The 24,415-nt window shown below is 49.6% G+C and overlaps 1 protein-coding gene and 1 pseudogene across 5 annotated transcripts in view; both read right to left on the bottom strand.

Moving 5' to 3' along the window:
* Positions 1 to 24,415, bottom strand: part of TECPR2 (tectonin beta-propeller repeat containing 2) — a 107,238-nt gene that overhangs the window by 49,317 nt on the left and 33,506 nt on the right. For 3 of the 5 annotated variants that reach the window (XM_057544294.1, XM_057544296.1, XM_057544295.1), the window contains exons 4-11: positions 23,940 to 24,071; positions 19,687 to 19,844; positions 11,102 to 11,414; positions 8,436 to 8,568; positions 5,159 to 5,476; positions 3,286 to 4,259; positions 2,516 to 2,602; positions 1,115 to 1,298 (exon numbers count right to left, since the gene is read on the bottom strand). In XM_057544294.1, coding sequence (XP_057400277.1) covers positions 1,115 to 1,298; positions 2,516 to 2,602; positions 3,286 to 4,259; positions 5,159 to 5,476; positions 8,436 to 8,568; positions 11,102 to 11,414; positions 19,687 to 19,844; positions 23,940 to 24,071 — 2,299 coding nt within the window. The remainder of the gene's footprint in view (positions 1 to 1,114; positions 1,299 to 2,515; positions 2,603 to 3,285; positions 4,260 to 5,158; positions 5,477 to 8,435; positions 8,569 to 11,101; positions 11,415 to 19,686; positions 19,845 to 23,939; positions 24,072 to 24,415) is intronic. The other 2 variants (XM_007176185.2, XM_007176186.2) reach the window with 1 other exon arrangement.
* Positions 12,266 to 18,397, bottom strand: LOC103016784 (mitochondrial import inner membrane translocase subunit TIM14-like; annotated as a pseudogene).

Raw genomic sequence — 24,415 nt, 5'->3', positions numbered from 1 at the left:
TTAGAGGAAATCCATCTCAAAGCACAGAGGGCGAGGGGAGGTCACAGGCTCAGTGTCGTCTGCCTTGCATTCCAACGTCCTAACAGTAAACCAGCTACGATACACAGACACACTTCTGTTCCACTCGCCATCCCCCAAATAGGTAAAGCGGCCAACATTGTGACAAACAAGCAAATTATTCTGTATAGATGAGGGGGTAGAACCTCATCCAGGAAGCGTCTGCTCCAGCTCACTGAAAATGACCTGATCATGGCATGAAGGAAGGAAGGCATTTTCTTTTCACAGTCAGGGAGTAGATTATTCACCCAAAGCATATATATAGCTCATTACAGAATAATTTCTAAGAAAGAAACCAAACAATCCAAACTTATCCAACACAACCACGGGCCCATCTTCATTAGTTCAGTTGCTTTAATGCAACACTAAGGGACTTCCCTGGTGGCGCAGTGGTTCAGAATCCGCCTGCCAGTGCAGGGGACACGGGTTCGAGCCCTGGTCCGGGAAGATCCCACATGCCACCGAGCAACTAAGCCTGTGCGCCACAACTACTAAGCCTGCGCTCTAGAGCCCACGAGCCACAACTACTGAGCCCACGAGCCACAACTACTGAGCCCACGTGCCACAACTACTGAGGCCCGCGCACCTAGAGCCCGTGCTCCACAACAAGAGAAGCCACCGCAAGGAGAAGCCCGCGCACCGCAATGAAGAGTAGCCCCCGCTCACTGCAACTAGAGAAAGCCCGCGCACAGCAACGAAGACCCAATGCAGCCAAAAATAAATAAATAAATAAGTTTTAAAACAACAACACTAAGAAACAGAAACAGATTTATTTTTATAAGGCATTTGTATGTTAATATTTCTAAAAAAAAACTCAAAAATGCAAGCTATTTGTATAACTTACAAAACATGTTCATGTGTTACCACTGCAATTAATAAAAAACCAAAAACTGAACTGCAATTACACTATTTTCAGTTGATGTCAAATGCAGCAATCCGCGTTCTTTGGAGAAAATCCCTCAAACCTGCGGGAAAAGGCAAGTCTGCTGAATGGACTGGTCCCTGTGTGCTCGGGCGTCTACACCTGGGGCAAGAAGCAGGGAGCTGGGAGGCGAACCTGAGGGTGAGACTGCCACCTGCTGGACGGCATCTTCAAACTTCTGCCAGCGCAGCCCAGCGCCCGGCAACGCGCTGCAGAACAGGCCGCCTTTGTAGTCCAGGCACCAAATGTACTTCTCGGAGACCGCCAAGCTGAGAATGCCGTAGCCCGGCCCGGAGTAACCCATCCAGCTTTCTGCAAACTAACAAGGACAGAGCCTGCTGAGTTCTGCGGCAGAGGACACAGCTGCATGTCAATAAGAAAAGTGTGCAGTCACTTAAGTCGGCCCTCTATCTCTGGACCAGCTCTAACAGAAACATTGTGAAGTGGGAGCGGCTGTCCCCTACATAACGTTCCTGGATAACACTCTGTCACAGATACTACAACCTCTTCCCTCACCTAGTGCTTACATTCAAAGGATCTGGTTTTATTCTACAGGTATACCTCACTTCCCACTTGTATGCAAATTGATTTTTTGTACAGCTAATCATTACAGATGTGTTAGGAGAAATGGCACTACCACTATCTTTGTTTTTTTCACCATATTTTTTCAAGCGCTGATCCAATCATCGGACACGTGGCATGTCATATGGTTGATGGAAATCTGGCCAAGACACTGCCTGACTGATTAAGGTTTAGATGTTAGGGTTCTTTTAAAAATCAAAGCTAAATAAAGTGTGCACTTTAACAGCTTTCCAAAACTGAAAAAGAAACCCACGCATTTGCACAATCACCCACACGTGGACATCCACTGCTTCACAGACTACGGCACCCGACCCCTCTCGATCTGGCCCTGGCTCACCAGGACACGCCTTACCCACCCCCCAACCCAACACAATGTGGCTTTCCAGCTCTCTGGAGGGGGACAAGGGGGGGAGTGGTGAAGGCTGGGGGAGGTCCTCAAAGTACCAGGTGCCCCCTCACCTAGGACTTTTCTAAAGTTCTGGCCTAGAATGCCAACTGCCCACGCCCTCGGCCTCAGCTGCTTGGCTCCTGCCATGGTTGGTGGGCCCCGCACCCCGCCTGCACTTTGCTCATCCCCATCGCCCGAGTCCCACTCAACTGGGAGGATCTGCACACGTGTCCAGGACTCTGAGATCCACGACTGCCTGTCACGAGCACTGCAGTGTCCCCAGCACCTGACGCAGAGTCTGGCAGCCGAAGGCACTCACGAAAGGGTGAATGCGCGGAAGACTGAGTGAAAGGGCATTTTGTCTTACAACAAATAAGCAGGACGTTTCACTTTCGAGGCAGGACAGACAGCACAGAGGTTTGAGAGAGAGGGCCCTGGGCCACCCTGGCCCCACCTGCCATGCGACCTGGTGAAAGCCATTTAACTGTCTGAGTCTCCACTTCCTCCTGTGAGACGGGAGCACCTAGTTGGTGGGTTTTGTTTTTAGAGAAGTATAGGAGTTAAACCTGTAAAGTGCTTAGCATGGCACCTGGCACGTGGTGAGAGCTGCCCCAATGCCACACATCATCAGGACGGAGAATCCAGAGGCACATCTGGGGAAAGCACACATGGCTGTAAGTTCACACGCATAATCCACACCTCACATCCACTTAGCAGGAAGGGTTACAATACACAGTTTTGAAACCAAATACAGCTAAATAATAATTACTTGCTAAGGAAAACAAGCACTTTTTAAAAGCCACTTTTTTATATAAAATGACCAAGAAGAGCTAATAATCGTCTCTTAACTGCACAGGCTGGGCAGAACCCGACCCAGGAAAGTGGACACTCGAAACCTGGTTTCTCCACAGCCTGCAGGGGAGCCCAGGCGCCGCTGTTTGGAGGTCAGGGAGACACGGCTCCTCGAGACGCGTGTCTGAGGGGCAGCGCCTTCCCCTCCACAGGTGCACGGGCCTCTCGCCACTGGTTTCTGGGAGCGGCCCCCAGGCCAATCCAGCCGTCCTCTGGGATGACTAGCACTAGCTGCCCGTGCTGGGCCGGCCCCGCCGGAATCAACAAGGAGAGGCTGCTTTTGTTGGTAAAGTGGGTAACTGAGCAGGGGTGACAGGTCAGCAGGAGTGCACGCCATTCTAGATCCCTGCGCTGGAAATCCCCCAAAGCCAGACTTCCAAACACCTGGCATACAGGTTTTACAGTAGGAATATAATTTCTTTGCATAAACAGAAAAATATAATCAGTTTGCCAATGATTTCCCTTAAGAAAGGAGCGCACCTACCTCCTCTGACTTCAGCAGCCCGGGCTCGTCTGTGCCCGGCGGGCGCAGGTCCTGCAGGGAGCGGCTCCCTGCCAGCTCTGTCACGCTCGTCTCCGAGGACGAAGAGGGCAGCCCGTGGGCATAGATGTCCTCCTCGTCACTGGACGTCAACGCCTGGTCCCGTGAGGGCTGCTCACGGGCGCTGGCCACCGAGGCAGAGACCCAGCGAGGCCGTCGTCCTCCTGCGCTCCCCAAGTCACATTCGGACGCAGCCACTGCTTGCTGGCCTGTGTCATCGTCAGTAACAGCGTGCCGGGGACTCGAGCCGAGGTGGCCTGGGGCCCCCAGGTGCCTCAGGAAGCCCTGCCCTTCACTGGGCTCCTCAGCTCTGGTCGCTGGAAGCCACCGCTCAGTGCCGGGAGCCCAGCTGAGGCTGGAAGGCACCGGGGGTGAGCCCGGGAGGGGGGCTTCCGGAAGAGTGCTCTGGGGCTCAGCAGGCTCCACGCCCCCCGCCTCCCGGGCCTCCGCTGAGCTGCCCTGCTCTCGGCAGGGTGACTGTGCGCTCCCTGGCCCACCGCTCACGGGACAGGGCTCCTCTTCGAGTTCCGCGACGTCATCACCCCCTTCCGCGTCCTCCCTCGGATGCCAGGGTGAACTCAACACCCCACTAGGCGGCTGCGTCTCGCCTGCGCCGTCACGTGGTGGGATTTCGGTTCTTCCGTCACCTTCTTCCTTCAATGAGTCAGGGGCGGGGAGGGGCACCTCCAAGACACTAAATGTTTCGGGGTCGCTGTATTCTGGCAGGACACTGTTGGCCTCACCGCTGAGACTGCACTCCTGGTCAGGAGACCCTGTGCTGGACTGATCCACGATGCTGCCCAAACTCGAGGTGGTGGACAGCAGGTCCGTGTTCAGGGACTGGGGGCTATCGCCAGGACACTCCCAGCAGGGAGTCGATTCAAGGGAACTGGGGCAGGTAGTCCCGCTTCCACCTTCTGTTTAAAAGAAGAACGTTTAAGATTAGGCATGACTCCAGTAAGACACTAACTAAAAAACAAAATTTTGGCTTAAGATAAAAGCATTTTAAATGAAGGATATCTAATTGGTGAAGAATAAATCTCTTAAATACAAATTACCCCAATGCAGGGATGTTTTAAATGGATGCAAATATTGTACACACTGATGGGCTCTGAGGTCTCCTTCAAGAAATGTTAACTAAGAAAAACAAAGGAATAAATGGATCACAGACCAATTTCCTTTAATTATTGAAATGCTAAGGGATCTGATAACATTTTCCTTCAATATCGCAGTGATCTTTAGCTAGAGAGGCTCAGCAGGCACCAAGGAGTAAAAAATTTTTTAAAATTCAGTGTTAAATCCCGTATCTGGGAATTCCCTGGCGGTCCAGTGGTTAGGACTCCATGCTTCCCCTGCCAAGGGCCCAGGTTCAATCCCTGGTTGGGGAACTAAGATCCTGCAAGCCGTGCAGTGCGGCCTGAAAAAAAAAAAAGCCCATATCTGATGACATACCCTACACTAAACATAAATTGATCCATCTAAAGATTTCCATGACCTTCCTTCCAGGTTCATAGAATCTCTGGTCTAATAAATGATGTACATGAATAAACTGAAATTTTTACTTAAATATTGAAAAGTATAACACCCAGCCCTGTTAAGCAGGGTGGTATGTTACATATAGTTTAATGCTTTACGTGTGTGTATAATGTATAAATATTTCACAGTAAAACTCCTTCAAGGAGGAAAGACATCCGCTTTCTGTGCTTTCCAGTGAACGGGCAGTGCTCACTCGGCAAGCAGCAGCCTTCCCAGAGAGTTTGGTACAAGGCCCCACGGGGGCGGAAGGAGGTCGTGTGTGCTCGGCCGTGGATGGTACCTGTCTTCTTCTTCCTCTTCTTCTTCTTCACTTTGAGAGGCTTCACAATGAGCTCTTGGTCGAAGTCCTCCGAGCTGATCACGCTGAATCTCTTCGAGGTGAGCTGGCTGCTCTTGCCCAGCTCGGGAGCTGCCTGCGGCCCGGAGCCGCTGTCGGTGGAGTTGAGAGAGCTGCTCCGGCTCCTGGGCTCGCTGGCCACGGAGCTGGCCACGGAAGAGCCTCTGAGCCTCGTCTCGGAAGGCGTGGCCCCCGGCGGCTGCTCCGCACGCTGCCCGTGGACTTGCTCTGGGCATCCCGACGTCTCCAGACCGTCCCGCACTGAGAAAGAAGAGTCAGTTTTACCATGGTTACTGGAGGGAAAGATGGAGTGCTCTTATTAAGGTTTGCCAGCCCTAAATACCAGCCTGCTAAGTTCAGAGAAACCAGCGAAACTAAAAGAATTGTACAACAGGTTCCAACACATGGTTTTTGTTCTCCAGGAAGTTCATGTATCAAAATCAGTAAAATAACTCACAGCAGCTGTCTTTTGTAAATAACTCAAAGTAAGGGACTATCATAAGGTAGAGCATTTCTCACTTCAACTCACAAATAATATATAAAGGTGAGATGCCTATTAAAAAAGGGCTTAGAAAAAAAAATAATAATAAGGAAGAAAAAAGGGCTTAGAGGGAATTCCCTGGTGGTGCAGTGGTTAGGACTCCGTGCTTTCACTGCCGGGGCCCCCGGGGTGCAGCCAAGAAACAACTACTCCAGGGGCCTTTGAAAAACACACACGTACCTATAATAAAAATTCTCGAAGTTCAAGGAGGGAAAGGTAATTTTTCACTAGCGCAAACTCAAAACAGAGGAGTTCATTACAGGGGTCCGTGTGCGAAGAGAGAGAGCAGAGCAGGACTGGCAGTGGGATGGTGGGTCCTGGCGCTCTGTCCCCACCTCCATGGACACGTCCTCCTCTCACCACGACACCAGGAGGTTCCAGCCACAGGACCCTCAGCACAGGACTGGGGCCCATTTTGAACCATCCAGCCATCCTTTTGTTACCGAGTACCTACTGCGTGCCAGACGCGTTCTAGGCATGGAGACACGGCCCTCACCCAGACGGGCGGGCATTCCTGCCTCGACCGGGGGCCACGAGGGCCGCCTGCAGGCTCTGGAGCGCACAGTGGGGACGAGCAGGGCAGGGGAGTGACTCGCAGCAGGCCACACAAGATCACACAGGCAGATCTTGGTCTGCAGCTGCAGCGGCCAGGACAGTAGCCACCAGCCGTGTAGCTATTTAAATTCAAATTCACAGACATGAAACAAAACTTAAAATCCAGTTCCTCAGCTACACTCAGCACATTTCGAGTACTCGGCAGCCACGTGTGGGCTGTGCAGTTACAGAGCATCTGCACGCCTGCAGGAAGTCTACTGGCCTCGTGGCTCCTGGTCACTTCTCCCCTGTAGGCAGCACTGCCCCTTGGTGACACTGTTAAGGCCCCCAGCTCACAGGCTCAAGAGTAGAGCTCACTCCCTTTCTATGACAGTTACGACCCTGGAATGATGTTCGCCCCAACTTGCCCTCTGTGACTTAAGAGGTAATTCACTCTCTTCTTGCCATCTCTTGGGAGATTATAAATTCAGGACAGAGACAGCTAGTACTTCATTTTCGTCTTTTTGAGGCTAAACATCTGGCTAAAGTGAGGCTGTTTTTTATATTCTCCAAGCAGCCAAACCTCGTATTCTAACATTTAAAAGACAAACGCTATAGCCGTGTCCCAGGCAGGCCGCTCCCTCCCGTGCTGGAGGGAGGGAGCCCCACTTCCTGCCCAGGATCCCCGCTGCCTCTCTTGCGGTCACTCAGACATCAGCTGACGCTGGTCAGAGTAGAAACACCGAGGATGGCCCTGTGGCCAAGAGCCCCGAGGGACGCAGTGGCGTGCCCACAGCCATGGCACAGGCGGGCCCTCCTGACTAACCTGGCGAGGCAGGGGAAACAGCGGCTGAAGCGGAAATCTGGACGGTGACTTGGGGCTTGTCACGCACTACCCCAATCCTCAATTTTCTAATCTGTGAAAGGAGGACACCATTGACTAACATGCTAGGGTCTTCTTCAAACCATGTGCTGTGTTAGGGCCACAAGGTGAGTCACGAGAGCCTTACAATCAAAAATCTAATCTTTTGTACGGTAAGTGGTAAGTCAATGACTGTGAAGTCAAGGAGCAGCAGGAAAGGGGTCCCCAGGAACGCGGTGAGGAGAGACTGACTCAACTATGGCAACTGGAAGAAGTTATCAAAAGCGCAGCGATACCGACCGAGTCTTGAATGATGAGGGGGAGGGGTGCAGAAGGCAGCACCCGAGGAGGGCAGGCCTCGTCGAGGAGACCCAGGCAGCAGTGTCAGGACAGGGGCACAGTGAGCGAGGAAGGGCCAAGGCCGCTCCAGCCCCAGGGAGGAAGGCGGCCTGGCTGGGGAAAGGCGGGGGCAGGACGCCTGTGCAACTGCCTGGTGAACTTCAGAGGCCCCACGAGGCGCTGGCATCTGTGGGCACCGCCCTCACCTCGGGCACCGGGCCCTCCCGCACGGGGCTGTTCGGAGGACTGGACGAGATCGTGAATGTTAAGCGCTTAGCAGAGTCTCTGGAAGATGGCGAGCACAACTCAGTGATGACAAGGCGGGGAGGGGCAGCGGGGCAGGGGCCACACGGCTGTTGTTGCGACCACCAGGAACAGACACATAAAGTACCATGGCCGTGTGCGTGCACGGCAACACAGAGGAAGGTTCTCTGCTCATTAGAATTTGGGCTTAAATATGAATTACCAAAAAAAAAGTCAAAAGCACAGAGAATAATCAATACTACAAGGAAGAACTATGTTAAAGGTAAAAAAACGTGTCCCAGGTGACAGATTGAAATGTTCTAAAATCTTAGGCATCAATCCCACAGGCTGTCTCAGAGTGTCGGATGGAGATCAGTCAGGTGGGTGTCGAGTTCTCCTTCCTACTCACCCAACCTCCCCAACCTCCAGACCCACAGAAGCAACTCCACCAAATGTGAGACCCTGGCTGATGTAAGCCTGAAAGCAGGTAACCTTCAAGAAAAGTATCACAAACCATCTTTTCAGAATCAAAGGAAACCCTCTGAACACCTCGTTTCGAAAAAGCTACAATCATTTAACGAGCAAAAAAATGGAACATTTTATACATCACAAACTGTAATTACATATATTTTATAACAAATTTTGTAACAAATACATTTTATAACAAACACATTTTATAACATTTTACAACAAATACAAACCTATTGATGCTAGTCCTTCAGGCCTGCTTGAAATTCTTATAATGTTCCTGTCTCCCTTTAAGAAAAATATTTCATTTTCTGTGCAGGAAACAGACACGATATCACCTGATCCTTCCAAACCAGCAATTGTGGCCTGTCCAAAAAAAAAAAAAAAAAAATCACAAAACCATGCAATAGTAATAGTTCAAATCGTACAAGCATGGGTAGGAATCCAAATAAGTCAAACAACTGCTCTTCGTTATCATGACTTCTGAAACTTAGGGTAATTCAATCCAAAGTTAGGTAATATCTGACGGATGTGTGACCGAGTCGTACCCCCTGCCAGTAAATTTATGAGCCTGAGCGAGCAGTCTCTCCCCGCCTCTCGGCCACCCTCTGAACCGCTCCCCGCCTTGCTCCCCGCTCGCTCACTGCCCTCATCTGGCTTCAGGTGCATCAATTGGCCAGTCCAAACCCCAGCCCTGTTCCTCCACGACGTCCCGCGCTCTGCTTGAATTCTTTCCCTGACCCTTGCTCACTGGGAGAGTTCCAACTCGATTCAGAGGCCGCCTCCTTGGGAAGCGTCCCTGACAAGCTCACCCTCCTCAGCAACGCCCAGGACTCTTCAGAGCTCGCAGCGCTTTACACAAACCCCCACCTGGCATGTCTCTCCTGGGCTGGAATGTGTGCAGGTCTAGGCCCCCTACCGTGCGGAGTCCTGTGGGAGAAACTAGTAGGCACTGCAACCCTTGGTTTTGAATGAGTAAGTGAGGGAGGGAGGATTCCCCTAACGTCACCTGAAAGCAGACAGCAAACAAAACACAGGACATCCCTGACTTAAGAAAAAATTCTTGCTTCTCAGTCAACAGTGCAAATAAGAGACTAGTTCACTATAGAAGAGAAAATGAGTCTAAGTCCTTTGTAAATTCTTAATAATCCTGACAGTAGTTTGAAAGCTTTCAATCATGTTGCCATGTTCAGACTGTCTGCTCATGACCAGGTCCTCTGTCTCCACTTCTCCATCTATAAGATGAAGTTAATTATACCTACTGGGGAAAGCCCTGGGTAAGTGCTCAGAAGAGAGGAACTGATGTCCAATTACACCGCATCTTGACCCCGCCAATTAACAAGTGCACATTAAGTTCAAAGAGTACCCAGAAAAAGAAGAAAAGCTGTGTTCTCTACACCTGGGGAAGAATACAAAAATGTCTTTCAAAACGTTCCTTAAGAAAAGAAACAAACTCAGGGCTAAAAGGCACCTTGGTGATTCCCTAACCCAACTCACCAGTCCCCTCCCCATGTTCCAGGTAGGGAAACCAAGCCAGGCGGATGAGAGACTCCTGGTTATAGGTAGAACCAGACCAGAATCTCCCGGGAAGAAGAAAAAGGTCAGTTTTTCTTTCTACTAAACCAGTAGTACCAGGCATGGCTGACAACAATCATTATTAAGAAGCCTTGTAGACGAATTTCATTTTCTGTTCACACAACTAAGAAAACCCTTTGATTTCTACAGTGAAGCGCTGCTTATAAGGAAAAGGGCGTCTGTTAGAGGCCTGCTGACTTCAAGAAGGAAGAACATGAGCAGGATGGGGGTGGGGCGTGGGGTGAGGAGACGACTTACAAAACAGCAAAAGCTCTGCTCTTAAGAATAAACTGAAACTACACAGTTTTGGTTTTTTTAAATTCCTAATTCCACCCCTGTTGGCAATAACCTCTCATCATCCTGATTTAAACAGAAATTGTTTCCTACCATGATTTAATAATGCTGGAAAAAAAAAATAACGCTGGAAAGTTGTCCAAACACATCATTAAGTGGGGAAAAAACGGCAAAACAATGCGGCTCCATGTGGGTAGGAGAAAAAAGGGTGAAAGAAGAGGGTGGAGGGAGCGGGGCGGAGGGAGCGGGGCGGAGGGAACAGGGTGGAGGGAACAGGGCGGAGGGAGAGCTGGAGAGAGAGCCCCCGCCCACCTCAGCGCCGCCCTGCGGGGGCCTTGGGGAGTGAGTCCCCGTCTTACTGCTTCCATTACGTTTGAGTTTTCATTTAACACGCTCACAGTGGGCTTCCCTGGTGGCGCAGTGGTTGAGAATCTGCCTGCCAATGCAGGGGACACGGGTTCGAGCCCTGGTCTGGGAAGATCCCACATGCCGCGGAGCAAGTGGGCCCGTGAGCCACAACTACTGAGCCTGCGCGTCTGGAACCTGTGCTCCGCAACAGGAGGGGCCGCGATAGTGAGAGGCCTGCGCACCGCGATGAAGAATGGCCCCCGCTTGCCACAACTGGAGAAAGCCCTCATGCAGAAACGAAGATCCAACACAGCCATAAATTAATTAATTAATTAACTTTAAAAAAAATGTACTTTAAAAAAAAATACGCTCACAGTAATTTGGTAGTTAGAAAACACGTGATCCAAAGAAATTATAAAGAACAAGTTTAATTTTGTGCTTAAATAAAACACACACACACTTTCTTAGCAGGGGACAGGACTATGAATATTTAAACCAAATATTTTTTCAAATCTACAAGAACAACCAAACCTTCATTTGGATTCCCTGACTGGCCCAATGGAAAAAGCAAAGCATCAGAATCAACACTGTTCCTTCTATCATCTGAGAAGTGAAGCAGAATAGTCTATAAACATTCTCTTGCCTCTAGACACCAAAGATGTGGTACAATCACTTTACTTACCTGGTTGACAGTGTCTAGAAGATAAATACTATATTCATTCCAACTCAACACCCAGCCTTCTTGAAAGAAACATGAAACAATCCCCAGGTGTTTCTCGGGAGAGCTGCAACTTCCCTTTTCAGAGGATTCCAGGCGCGGGTAAAGCTCGAAAGGCTTGACTCCTCCAGCAAAGACATCTTTTAAGATAAACGTGGCCTGAACGGTCCCATGGATGTCAGCCTTCCACAGCCGGAGCCCAGGCCGTGATGCGTACAAGGTTAGATCGCTTTGCTTACAAAGTCCTGGTATAAAACAAGCACCAAATTTCCCAGTGCTGAAATTACAAGAAAAAAAGGAGGAAAGAAAGAAAGAGAATGGACTGATTTAAAGTGCTAGCTGTCAACCCCCGATATTAACTCTAACAAGAATTTCTGGACTAAGCCAAAACAAGATTGATTCTTTTTCGAACCCTCTTCTACAATGTGTTTTTTGGTTAACTGAACCGCCCGGCCAGCCCTGAGGCCACAGAGGAGCTGGTCTCTGTCGTGCGCCCCCTGCAGCGTCCTCAGAAGCGTGCGCCCGCTGAGCACACACTCCGGTTACTGCACACAGTGTATTTTTTTTTAAATCATGCTGTTACAGTTTTTAATGTATGAAATCTGAAACAATTTAGATTTATCACTGACAAAGTGATAAATACATACCTAGATCAATTTCTTAGGTTAAGTTGTAGCTAAATTCACTTTTAAGTTCAAGGTTCTAAGTGACTGGGGGAGTCCTCTGTACCTTGAACAGCCTTCTGTCCTGATGAGATGAGCCCCTACTATAACAACCTGTGCTAATTCCATCATATTTATCACATTGTACTTTAATTATCATTTTATCAGTCTCCCATCAGATTGGGGATTCCTTCAAGGAGAGACTATCTTGTTCACTTTGTCTTGAAATAGGTACCAAATTATTTGACAAATGAGTAATGAACAACACTTCAAATGGCATGCATTTATCCATAATTATTGAGTATTAACCTACAAATATTCTATAATCCGATTTTAAATCCTCAAATTTATACCAAGGCTTTGATTTAGCTTATGCTAATTTTTAAAATGTGTAGCTTTGAGGCATTTTATTATAAAATGTACCAGCGGTACTCATATACATAAGTGAGTAAGAACTTAACATTCATCATACATTTACTTCATTTTTAGCTTGACCTTCTAGTAAATCTTTAGCTTCATTGATTTTGGCTGCTATATAAGGAGATCCTCCCTTGTCTGAGTGATTTAAAAGCATAATTCATCGATGAGCATCTCTTATGTTTCCCTTATTGGCAGTAGGGCTTACACCTAGTATTAATGCTGCTTCCCGTTTTGTCATTTTGGGTTCAAACCCACCTCTGTAATAGCCACCACTGAAGGCAGATTTCAGTAGACTTTGAACAACTTGTTTTACCTGAGGCTCCGTGAGCTTCGTGGCTTGCAAAGCGTGACCCCCTGCGAATCCTGCAGCAGCAATGGCCAGTCCAACCGCTACCACTGTACCGGCCGCGATTCCCGCTCGGCTCCCCAGCTCCACCTGGAGAGCGGTGCATCCCACCCCACCAACTCTACGCCTCTACCCTGCACACAGGGCTTTATCTCCACTCTCCTTTAACCCTCAACACAGCTCTGTGAGGCAAGTATCACGACTCCCGTTTCAGAGAAGAGGAAACGGAGGCAGAGGTGACAGAGCCAGGACTGAGCATCCGCTCCTGCTCTGAAATTCTGTTCCTTCTAACATCTGACTGCTGTGCTCATCCCAACATCCCAGTGAATGAGCTTCAGGTACAGAATTGGGGCAGCACTTTCAGAATTTCTCTTAAACCCATCAGAGGGACCAATCTCCATTCTGATCCTCCGGCTTCGGTTTTTTTTTTTTCTATTTTTAATATCATGAAATATCTAATACAAACAAAAGAATATATATGCTTTGAAGCCTAATAATGAAATATACATGCAGGAACCCATCCCTCAACTTTGGAAATAAATCGGGAGTCACATTGCTGATGCTCTCTGGCTCGAAGAGTCCCTGCCCACTCCGCTCCTCATGTGTGAGCCCTGAATTTTGTGTTCATTATTCCCTTGCTTTTATTGATAGTTTAACCACATACCTACGTACTCCTAAACGCTACATAATTTAGTATTGTTTGCCTTTCATTTGTATAAAAATAATAGTACGATGCTATTTGCATCCTTTTGCAACTTGCTTTTAACTTAACATAATATTTCTAAGATTTATCCTTGTGGATAAAAAAAAAAAAGCTGTAGCTTATTCATTTCCACTGCTATAAAGTGTTCCACAATTTATTCACCCTCTTGTTGAAGGGTATTTGAATTATTTCCACTTCGTTGTTTTGAATAGTGCTCATTATGAGCATTTCTGCAAATAACTTCCTAGTACACAGGTGTAAGAGTTTGTCAAGGGTATTTCAGAAGTGTAACTGTTGGATTATTGGGTAACTGCTGGACTGTTGAGTAAAAGCAGATTCAAGTTTGGAAGACAACTTCAAACTTTTTCCAATGTGTTTACACCAGCCTATACTCTCATCAGCAATCTATGAGTTCTCATTGCTCCACATCTTTGCCAAATCTCAGACGTCCACCAGAGTTCAAATATTAAAAGAGTTTCAGTTTGGGGGCTTCCCTGGTGGCGCAATGGTTAAGAATCCGTCTGCCAATGCAGGGGACATGGGTTCAAGCGCTGGCCCAGGAAGATCCCACATGCCGTGGAGCAACTAAGCCCGTGTGCCACAACTACTGAGCCTGTGCTCTAGAGCCCGTGCTCCGCAACAAGAGAAGCCACAACAGTGAGAAGCCCATGCACTGCAACGAAGAGTAGCCCCCGCTCAGCACAACTAGAGAAAGCCCACACAGCAACGAAGACCCAACGCAGCCAAAAATAAATAAATAAATAAATAAATTGATTTAAAAGAGTTTCAGTTTAACCGTAAGTCCTGCTGATTCTCTCTCCAAAGTATTTCTCTGATTTTGAACAGCAGAAAGAGGACTGGCTTTAGGTCGACACCTGGGCTCAATTTCCAGCCCTGACATTTAATAGCTATGTGGTATGGATCTCAGTTTCCTAGTCTGTAAACCAGGAATAATAATTCCCATCTCAAGGGCTGATGTGAGGACTGAATGACAATCTATGAAGACACAAAAAAGCAATGCTTGTTACATTGTAAGTCCCCACAAACGCTCAACTGCCTCTAATTCTACCCCTGTTACCATCGTGTGCTCCTGTGGGTGGGTGCTGGGCCCTCTCCTCACCCTCACTGCACACAGCACACCCAACCCCCAGGGAGGCATCCACAGGGCCCATCTCACAAAGGCACGCAGATAAAGTTATCTGGGTGTTTCTCTGCACTTCAGCATCTCACTACACTCCTCTGGCACCTCAGTAACTAAATCCTTCCAGACAGGGTCCAAGGAGGACACTGAATATCGAATTCAGCTTTGAATTGAAGATTGTTAGACTAACCAAGAATCAAGATCGTTAGACTAACCTAACACTGTAGATGGTTCATGGACAGCTCCATAATCAGCATCATGTTCTGATTATTACCTCTAGCGATTTGTTCTGCAAATCTTGTCTAAATAGAGACACCCAAAGGAACTCTGGCACGGTAGCCTATAACCTCTTCCTCCTGCCTTTCCTGTCAAATAAATTTCTATTTGGTGATCCAATTTTCAAATCTATTTTCCTTCTACTAATAAGTCCTCTTAAAAATCTCTTGTCGGACTTCCCTGGTGGCGCAGTGGTTAAGAATTCGCCTGCTGGACTTCCCTGGTGGCGCAGTGGTAAAGAATCCACCTGCCAACACAGGGGACACGGGTTCGAGCTCCGGTCCGGGAAGATCCCACATGCCATGGAGCAACTAAGCCCGTGCGCCACAACTACTGAGCCTGCGCTCTAGAGCCCGCAAGCCACAACTATTGAAGTCCACGCGCCTAGAGCCCGCGCTCTACAACAAGAGAAGCCACTGCAATTAGAAGCCCGCGCACTGCAACGAAGAGTAGCCCCGGCTCGCCGCAACTAGAGAAAGCCCGCGCGCAGCAACGAAGACCCAACACAGCCAAAAATAAATACATAAATTTATTTAAAAAAAAAATCTCCTGTCACTTCACCTTAGGTGACTAAAGCATTCATTTTAACAAACATTTAGTGAGCTCCTGCACCATGTAAGAGACTACACGCTGCAGGCAACGTGAAAGATGCACAAAAGGAAGGTCTCGGCCCTGTCTTAGAACGTGCTGCAGAGACGCAGGTCCGCGAGGTGCCATCTCTGAGGCTCGAGGGCTGCAGACAAAGGGGGCACGTTCCACTGGGGCATCAAAGGCTACGCCTTGGTCACGGAGTGGACAACGCCCAGGCTGAGAGAGGGGAGCGGGCACCCTCGGGAAGGACAGGCTGAGCAGGGGCCTGGCGTGGGGCTGGCTCTGAGGAGCTGCTGAAATGTGTCGGGAGCGGGTTGGGAGAAGGCAGTTAAGTTGGGGATAACTAGCTACAGCCGGTGCAAACTGTCCTCCGCCCCAGACGCGCGGCCACCACCTGCCTGCAGGGTGATTCTGCAGCACTTGCTGATGTCATTCTGAATCAGACACAAAAACTCCAACTTTTAAGGTCTAAGCACTGCAGGATTCTAAAATCACAAACACATTAACTTAGCTTCTTAATTTTGGTGGAGATGATTTCTAGAAAAACCACTGATGACTTTAAAAGACACCTTAATTCCCTTTATGAGCCACACTAATATGAAAGAAGTGTTGCTGGTGATCAAATTCTAACCAGCAAATGGTGAGTTCTAACTTATGTACAATAATGCTGAGCACAGACAGAGAGCCTGGAACGGGAGAACGAGCCAAAGCCGGGACAGTCGTCTCCACGGCCACATGCCCAAAGGCCGCCAGACGGGCACGGTGTGGCTCTGGCGGGGGCGCAGGCTCCACACCCCACACCCGGCCCGGACTGCAACACGCAGGTGCTGCCGACCCGGGGCGGTCCTCCCGACTGGACCGCAGGACACAGCGACAGGCACGGGGAGGGCGCCAACACAAACACAGAGGAGAACCGAGACGGAACACACGTCTGGGGATGGCTGGGGACTTTGAGATTTTCTGGGAGAAGCATACACGCTGTCCTGTCCAACCTGAGGAGGTTTGCAGACTGGGTCAGGAGAGGACGACCTTGTCTTCCGGCACTCCCTGCGCCCGTCCCCGAGCCCGGCTTCCCCGCCGGCCCACAGCAGCCGCCCAACGCGCCGCCACACGCTCCATCCAACCTCTCGCCAGCCCGCGGTCCCCTCCAGGCAGCCCCTAGTTCTGCGTCCCCGCCTACAAAGAGTCCTGTCTACGCTCGCTGCCCACTCCGCCTCCCTCAGCCCCTCCAATGCCACGGCCTGTGCCCCACGAGGGCGGGCACGCGCGGCCGCCACATTGCCAGAGCCAAAGGTCCGGCTCAGCCCACCTCTCGGGGCCGATCAGCGGCTCCGACACGGCTCTCCCTGACACGCAAGCAATGGAGTGCCCCAGAATGCGAGGCCTCCCCACTCCCTAGTGACACTCACTCCCCAGGTGAGCTCCTCCGTCCCAGAGCTTTGAACACTGTCTAACGGCTAACGGCCCCCGCGTGCACAGCTGCGGCCCCACCTGCTTCCCGAGATCGGCCGCGGCTCCTCCGCCAGCCTTCTCGACACCAGTAGCCAGCAGCCCCGCCTGGCCAAGCGCTCAGGCCACCGTCTCTGAGGGAGCCTCTCTCTCACACCCCGGAGCCAACACAGCCGTCGGCTCTGCCTTCAAAGCGTCCCCACCACCCCGGCCCGGTGTGAGGCCCTGAATCGCCCGGGAGCCCCTGCCAGCCTCCCTGAACAGCTAGCTGCCCTCGCCCGCCTCACGCAGCAGCAAGACTGACTCCCTGGGTCAAGGCCGCTCCTGACTCTTGATGGCACTGGCATAAAGCAGCCCCTGAGCAGGGCCCACAGGATGGGCCGCCCCCAGCCTCCCCCACCCCCCAGCACCTGGCCTGCGCTCCTCAACCCTTGGTACAGGCAGTGCTTCTGCCGCGAGGGCTTCTCTGAGGCGGTTCTCGCTGCCCCTCCCATCCTCCCTCAGGAATCTGCTCAGGCTCCCCCCGCCTGCCTACCCTAAACACACACCCGCTGAGGCAGGCATCCTTGCTAACTCCATACCCGTTTATTACTATGGAACATTCTAGAACATATTTAACGTCTGCCTCCCTCACAGGAACGTGAGCTCCTTAAGATCAGAGCTCTTGTCCCCCTTGTTCACAGCTGTCTCCCCAGACTGAGAAGGGCACCTGGCACACAGCAGAGACTCAGAAAGGATCTTCCAAGGTTGAATGAATACACACTCTCCCTGGGTGACCTCATCCGAGGCCAGCAGTCTCAATGTCACCTGCATCTGGTGACCTCATTTCCACTTCTGGCCGAAACCCCTTCCCTGAGTTTCCGACCTGTGTGTGTTACGCTGGACCGTGATTGCTGCTTAGTTACCTAACAGGCGTCTCAGATGCAGCACCCCCAAGACAGAACTCCTGAAGCCCAGACCTTAACCCTGGTCTTCCCAGCTCAGTCAAATGGCTTCACCAGCTGTCTAGCTGCTTTAGCCAAGGGCACGGAAACCCTTTCTTGTTGTTCCTTTCTCCCCGTCGCCCCCTACGTCCGATTCACCCCATTACCCCTCCATCCCCCTCCCCTCTCCTCTCCATGCCGGGTACCCAGGCGAGGGCTCCGTGCCACTCCCCGGCTCCTGCAGCAGCCGCCTCACTGTTCCCTGCCTGCCCCTCTCCAACTAAGTCTCCAGGCAGATCCAGGGTAGCTCAGACAGTCCTTCTCCTGCGTGAAGCCCCCCACTGGCTTTCCGTCTCGCCTAGAATAACGCGGGTGACAGCATCCCTCGCCCCGGGCTGGCTCAGGCCCTCCTTTCCAGCACCCGGCCCACCACTCCGCAGCCACCCCAGCCCCCTTCTGGCTCCTCGAACGTTCCAGGCCCTGGCCCGATCCAGGGCCTTGGCATCTGCTGTTCCCCGAGACCAGAACGCTCTTCCCATGCTTTAGGCTTCAGCCCACAGATCTCTTCCCCAGAGGCCTTTCCTGACCATTCTGTCTAAGAGAGGCCCTGCCCCCAGCCGACACCTCACCCTGACGTTGCCTCTATAGCACTGACCGCAGCCTAGACCTTTACCGTACTTGAGGGCAGAGGCCCGTCCCCGGGCTCACCGCTGTCCCACCGTGTGCCGCCCAGAGGGACACTGTCGCATGGCGCGCCACTCCCAGGAGGCAGGCGTGGCTGACGTCCTTCTCCAACCACGATCTAACACGGCACACAACAGACACAAGCCCTCAGGACACAGAGGTTAAAAACGTTTCCGTTCATTCTGTCATCCCTCACTTCTCTAACACAGCTCCCTAGGAGAAACGGGCCCCATTTATCTGTTTCTGCATCCTGAAACGGTGCCTGGCAAGAGTATGCTTCTAATGCAAGCTGCCGAAAGACTTGGCTACACAAACGCACCAGGAGAGGTTCACGCAAGGTTGCTCAGGTTTCACACAGGAGGTTAGAAGGCCAGGTTTGAAGAGAAAGACTGTTGGGTATACGATCCATGTGGAGGTAACTGGTTTTTAAATCTCTCTTTTTACACTCCACCTTCCTTCCAAAAAGACACAAGGCAGTAAGACACCGACAGACAAGCCAGGACGAGACGTCAAGCAGAGAGTGGGACCCTGGCAGAGGGAAAGTCACGACCGAGTTCTGCACAACCACTAAGCCCAAGCTACAAATTCCGCTGAGTGTTCCAGGGGCCAATAGGGAGATTACTGTTATAAAAACACCAAACTGTTGGTGGAATTAAGGGGGTATTCAGCGTGGAAAGCAGAAGCCAAAGGGGAAGCGCGAGTGTCTTTTAATAGCCACGGACCGCCAGGCAGAAAAAGAATAAACCTGCTCTGTGCTGCTGCAAAGCCCGGGACACAGCACAACGCACGCTGAGAGGACCGGAGGCTGGTACCCCCAGCACCACCAGCTGGCCCTCACTGACGCCCGCCCGCCCGCCGCCCAGCCGCCGGCTGCCCACTCTCCCCCGCCGCGCCACCCAGCCCCCCGCGCCCCCCCGCCCGCGTGCCGTCCTGCCCCTCCGCCTCTCCCCCGGGCGGGCTGGGACTGGACCCACTGTTCGTCCAGGGAGCAGGTCAAGCGAGGGGCCCTCTCCCAGCCAGCGGCCCTGACCCCTTCCAGACCTGTCCCGGCCCCAGGCCGGGCTAGAGCCCATGTGAACTCTCCCCGCGCCCCCCACTCGGCTCCACAGCAGCTGACACAACCGGTAGCACCTCCCCTGCTGAGGTCACTCCGTGTTCACGATGGCCGGCGCGCGGAGGGAGTGAGGAGCGAGCTCCCACCCGAACCTGAGCCTGACCCTGACCCCTGACCCCTGACCCGGGTCGTGGAGGAGGGGGCCCGCCGGGAGCGGACTGGAGCAGCCACACGTGGCGGGCAGGCTGGGGACCTGCCTGGAGTCCCGTCACCACGAGCCTCGAGAGCAGTGCTGCTCACCTTTTCCGTGGCTGCGCTCCGATCTGCCGGACAGACTTCTCCTCGGTGTGGAAGAGCAGACTCCTCTGCGCAGTCGAGACGAGCAGCACCTTCTGGCTGTAGTCCAGCTGCACGATGGAAGCCGGCTCCTCCAGCACCAGGCGGGAGTGGCAGACGCCCTGCGGAGAGACGCCAGGTGAGGCCCGCCGCGCGGCGCACTCCAGTGACCCGCGCCAGCCTGAGAGCACCGGCCCGCGTCCCTCCTGAGCCCGCGTTTCGGTCAATGTCTACCTTAAAACGAATGCTCTAATTCTCACCGGATCCAGTGTCAACCCACTGCAATGAAATTATTTGCAGAAGTCCTCACTAACGAGAAAACAGTCAGGGTTACCATCTATGTCAGGCTACATCAAGCTGGCCAAGAAACATTTAAAAATTCTGTATAATTTTAAAAAAATGTTCTCAGTACACGGTTCAAAGAAGAATCCATAAAGATTAAGCAGAAATATGTTGCACCATGTGTATTATTAATTCCAACAGAACATAATGGGACTTTCTGTAATATTATTGTGACAACGGTCAAAGTCCACATTGCCCTCCTCCCCCACAAAGAGTTCAAAGCAATCGTGGGGACGTTATATCCTTGCCTACTGAAAGGGTCAGAAGAAACAGGTTAGAAAGAAATTAAAATGATATTAAGTATATTGAAGAACAAAGTAAAGTTCTAGAAGGCATTTTACTGCTAACACAAACTATATTTCTTGGTGTCAAATATCTGCTCCTATAAGCCACTCTTCTCCTGAACCCGTTTCTTTAATTGTTTAGAAATACTGATGCAATGTCATAGACCTTTGGAGGGAAAGAGGGAGCAGCAATCAGATCCATTGGTAAGATTTACATACAGTAAAATTCACCCTTTTTAGATACACAATTCTACACATTTTGACCAATGCATTCAGTTATGTAACCACCAGCACAATCAAGACAGGGAAATCCCCACTACCCCGCAAACACCAAGGACATCAAGCCAGATTTCCCTCCCACCTTTGCAGTTATGCAGACTGTAGCTTTTCAATTTTTGACTTAGCTTGTAATGGAATTAAATTTATTGTACCGTATTGTGCAAAAACACACGTCTTTTTTGCAAATCTCATGAAATACCTGTGTCTTCAAAAAAAAAAATGATCAGAACCTCAATAAAGCTGGGAAAAAATGATCTGTATGCTAAGGACAGTGCTTTCTGCAGGTGATTTTTCTCTCCATTTCCCGACATCATGCATGAGCAGTGTCCCCTCTGTGCAACTCAGGCTGGGGGAGTGATAGCAGGAAAGTACAAATATGGGGTCGGACCCTTAAAACCTTAACAAAATGCTTTCCTGGAGAGTAGCAGTTCTCAAAGTGTGGTCCACGGTCCCTGAGGGTCCCTAGGACCTCTCGAGGTCAAAACCATTTTCATTATAATACTAGGTTTTATCTGCCTTTTCCACCAAGCTGTGGTTTGTACTGATGGTTGGTAGAGCTACTGAGCTCAAATGGGCCCAAGGTGAGCAGGGCACCAAAATCCGGTAGCTGCCACGGTGCCCTCAGCCACTGTGCACTTGCAGCAAAAACATGAATTTCACTTCAGAAGGTCTTTGATGCAGGAAACTGATAATTCCATCTTATCCTGACCCTTGTGTATGCCTATCTTTGTATTCTGTGTGACAAAACAGGGCATGCACGCAGCCCTCCTGCTGATGCTGAAGTACTTCCATTCTCTCAAGGAGGAAGCACTTGTGCGATTGTATGAGCTGGGAGCTCAACCAGCTGCTTTTTTTCACAAAATACATTTTTACTTGAAATACTATAATTATTCAAACTTGGGTATTTGGCAGGCATTTTCTCAGAAAGAACAAAGTGAGCCTGTCAATTCAGGGAAAATAAGTGATAGTATTTGTTGCTGATAATAAAATGCAAGTTTACAAGTGAAGATTAGAATTTGAAAACTTGTATCCACCCTTGTGAACCTGACAGATTCCCAACAGCTAAAGACTTTTCTCATCAGAATGATGGCAATATTAACAAAGGTGCTTTCTTTGATATTATATAATAAAATGTTTCAACATTTGGAAGATGTGCATCACTCAGTAGATCAATATTTTCCAAGTGATCAACGCACGATGTTACAAAATCACACGTGGGTCAAGGAGCCATTCTAAGTGCAAGAGAGACCAATGGATTTCACTGTAACAGAGTGAGAAAAATTCATCTGTATGCTTTCAGATTTCATGTTGTAACCAACCTTTAAAGAAACGACCATTAGTCAATTTGGGGATGTGATTAAAGAATATCCACAATTCTCTGGAAGGGCTATTAAAATACTCCTCCTATTTCACACTACATGTCTGTGTGAGGCCAGATTTTCTTTACGTACTCCAACCAAAACAATGTATTGTGACAGACTAAATGCAGAATCCAGCTGTCTTCTATTAAGACAGACATTAAAGAGATTTGCAAAAATGTAAAGCCATGCTACTCTTGCAAACAGCAGTAGAAGTTTTGTTTTGCTTTGTTTTTTTTCAGCCGCGCTGTATGGCTTGTGGGATCTTAGTTTCCCGACCAGAGACTGAACCCAGGCCCTCGGCAGTAAGAGTGCGGAGTCCTAACCACTGGACCACCAGGGAATTCTCAGCAGTAGTTTTGAAAATAGTTATTTTCACAAAAGTATGTTATTTATGTTAACATATAATGAGTTCATTATTTCAAAATAAAATTAATAAAAATTTTTTAATTTCTCAGTTTTAATTTCTAACATAGTGCACTCAGTAGATATAAAACCCATACAAACAAAACCTCTTTGGAATCCTCTTTTTAAGAGTGTAACGTGCAAAGGCGTCTTGGGACCAAAATGTTTGAGAACTACTGCTAGAGAACATTCGTAGAAGACAGGCCAGTCTCGGATCAGAGGGACTAAAAGTCATCCAGCTAGTAACTGCTGAATTCCTAGACGCACTAGGAATGACGGCTACAAATAAGAAAACGAAAGGACTGCGCCACCAAGGAGTTCATTCTAACTGAGCAGAGGTGTGACAAAACAAAGCACAGGCAGGCATAAAGCCACACGCGCAACGGGAGCACACCCTAGGTTTGAAGTTGAGCTCTGTCAGGCATCAGCTCATGGCTGGATCCCTTGGAGCCTGGGTTTCTTATCTACTGACTGAAGATCAGCACACACAGCTTAGGGCTCTGTTGTGAGGCTTAAATGAAATGACAAATACGAGGGTGGGGCTAGGTTCCCTGCTACCACCAACCCTCCTCCTTTCCCACCACTCTCTCCCACACAACCAGAGCTTGGCTGGGGCGAGCTCACCACCCACTGGAAGCACTGACCTCCGTCCACAGTGTGGACAGAGAATGCCGCCCGCCACACGGATGAACAAAGGATGCTGCAGCTATCAGCCACAGCGGCCGCCCCCAACAGTGCAGCTGAAGGGGTTCAGGACGCAAGAGAACAGGATACTTCCTGGCCCTAGACAGTTAAGGTGTGTATCAAAGGAATGATTTCAGTGAGCCCAGACTCTGGTATCTTCCCATACACAGAAAAGCGCTGAAGTCATTAACTTGAGATGTTTGTTTTTTCTTTAATTAGCAGAAATCTTGATGTTCAACTACCTGGTTTGTTTTTGCAAAACTCCTATATATCCTGGCTCTTCCCTTATCTCTTTGGAGCAGTCCCTCAGAGTCATGTGAGAGACTGTCTACGGGCTTAAGTCCTCAGTAAGTCTGCTGAATAAAAATTCTCGACTTTTAGGTTGTGCTTTTTTTTTTTTTTTTTCAGTTGACAATAGTCATGACTGTGAAACGCTTCACATCCTCCAACAAACTCTTCAAGGAATTAGGTTTGATAGTGACTACTTTTCTAATTGGTAGCAATAGAAAACAGGAGAATGAAAAAAGTGTATGTTCCAGAAGAAACAAAGGCCAATTCTTCAGATACAGAAGTAGAAGCTTATAAAGCATTAGAAAAGCCCTTGAAAGAAAATGTTACAAACAACAGTTGAGATTAGAAAGGGACAACGGGGAGTTCCTGGTGCCCTAGAGGTTAGGATTCCACACTTTCACTGCTGTGGCCTGGGTTCACTGCTGTGGCCTGGTTGGGGAACTGAGATCCCACAAGCCAACCGGCACAGCAGACAAAAAAAAAAAAATAGGGACAATAATCAAGAATTCAAGTTGACCAACTACTATAATTTCTCCAAATATAAGACAACCAATATTTCTGAAAATAATTTTACCTGATCCAGATCCAGAGAAGAAAAGACAATTTTCCCTTTGTCATCTCCAGAGAACAATTTCATTCCATTGGGGCTCCAAGCCAGAGCTGTTATGCTATTCTTGTGAATACCAGTGACGTCAAATCTCCGAAGCTATGAATAAACGATGAAAATACACACAAGAAAAAAGACAAGGATAAACACTGTGAGATGTGAACAAGGTGTTACGCAATCCCTCCTGTTTATGGAAAAGCGGGTGTTCCCAAGTTGTTTCCATGCAAAAACCTGCACAAGGGTCCACCTGTCTATTTACCTTTAAAATTGACAGAGAAGAGCCAGAGAATATTAAGCAAAATTACCCATATATGCTTTTTCCCAAGTGTCCTACCAGGAACAAAAATGTCATCTGATTATAAAGAGCACAGAGTGAGGCTTTTCTGAGCAAGTATTTTCTTGGCAGATGAGGACTCCTCATTTTAAAAGACATGAGGAATTTG

The sequence above is a fragment of the Balaenoptera acutorostrata genome, chromosome 3 (assembly GCF_949987535.1).
Source record: "Balaenoptera acutorostrata chromosome 3, mBalAcu1.1, whole genome shotgun sequence".
Taxonomy (NCBI): Eukaryota; Metazoa; Chordata; class Mammalia; order Artiodactyla; family Balaenopteridae; genus Balaenoptera; species Balaenoptera acutorostrata.
Note: the sequence above shows the minus strand (reverse complement) of the source record. Positions and strands in the feature narration are given on the sequence as shown.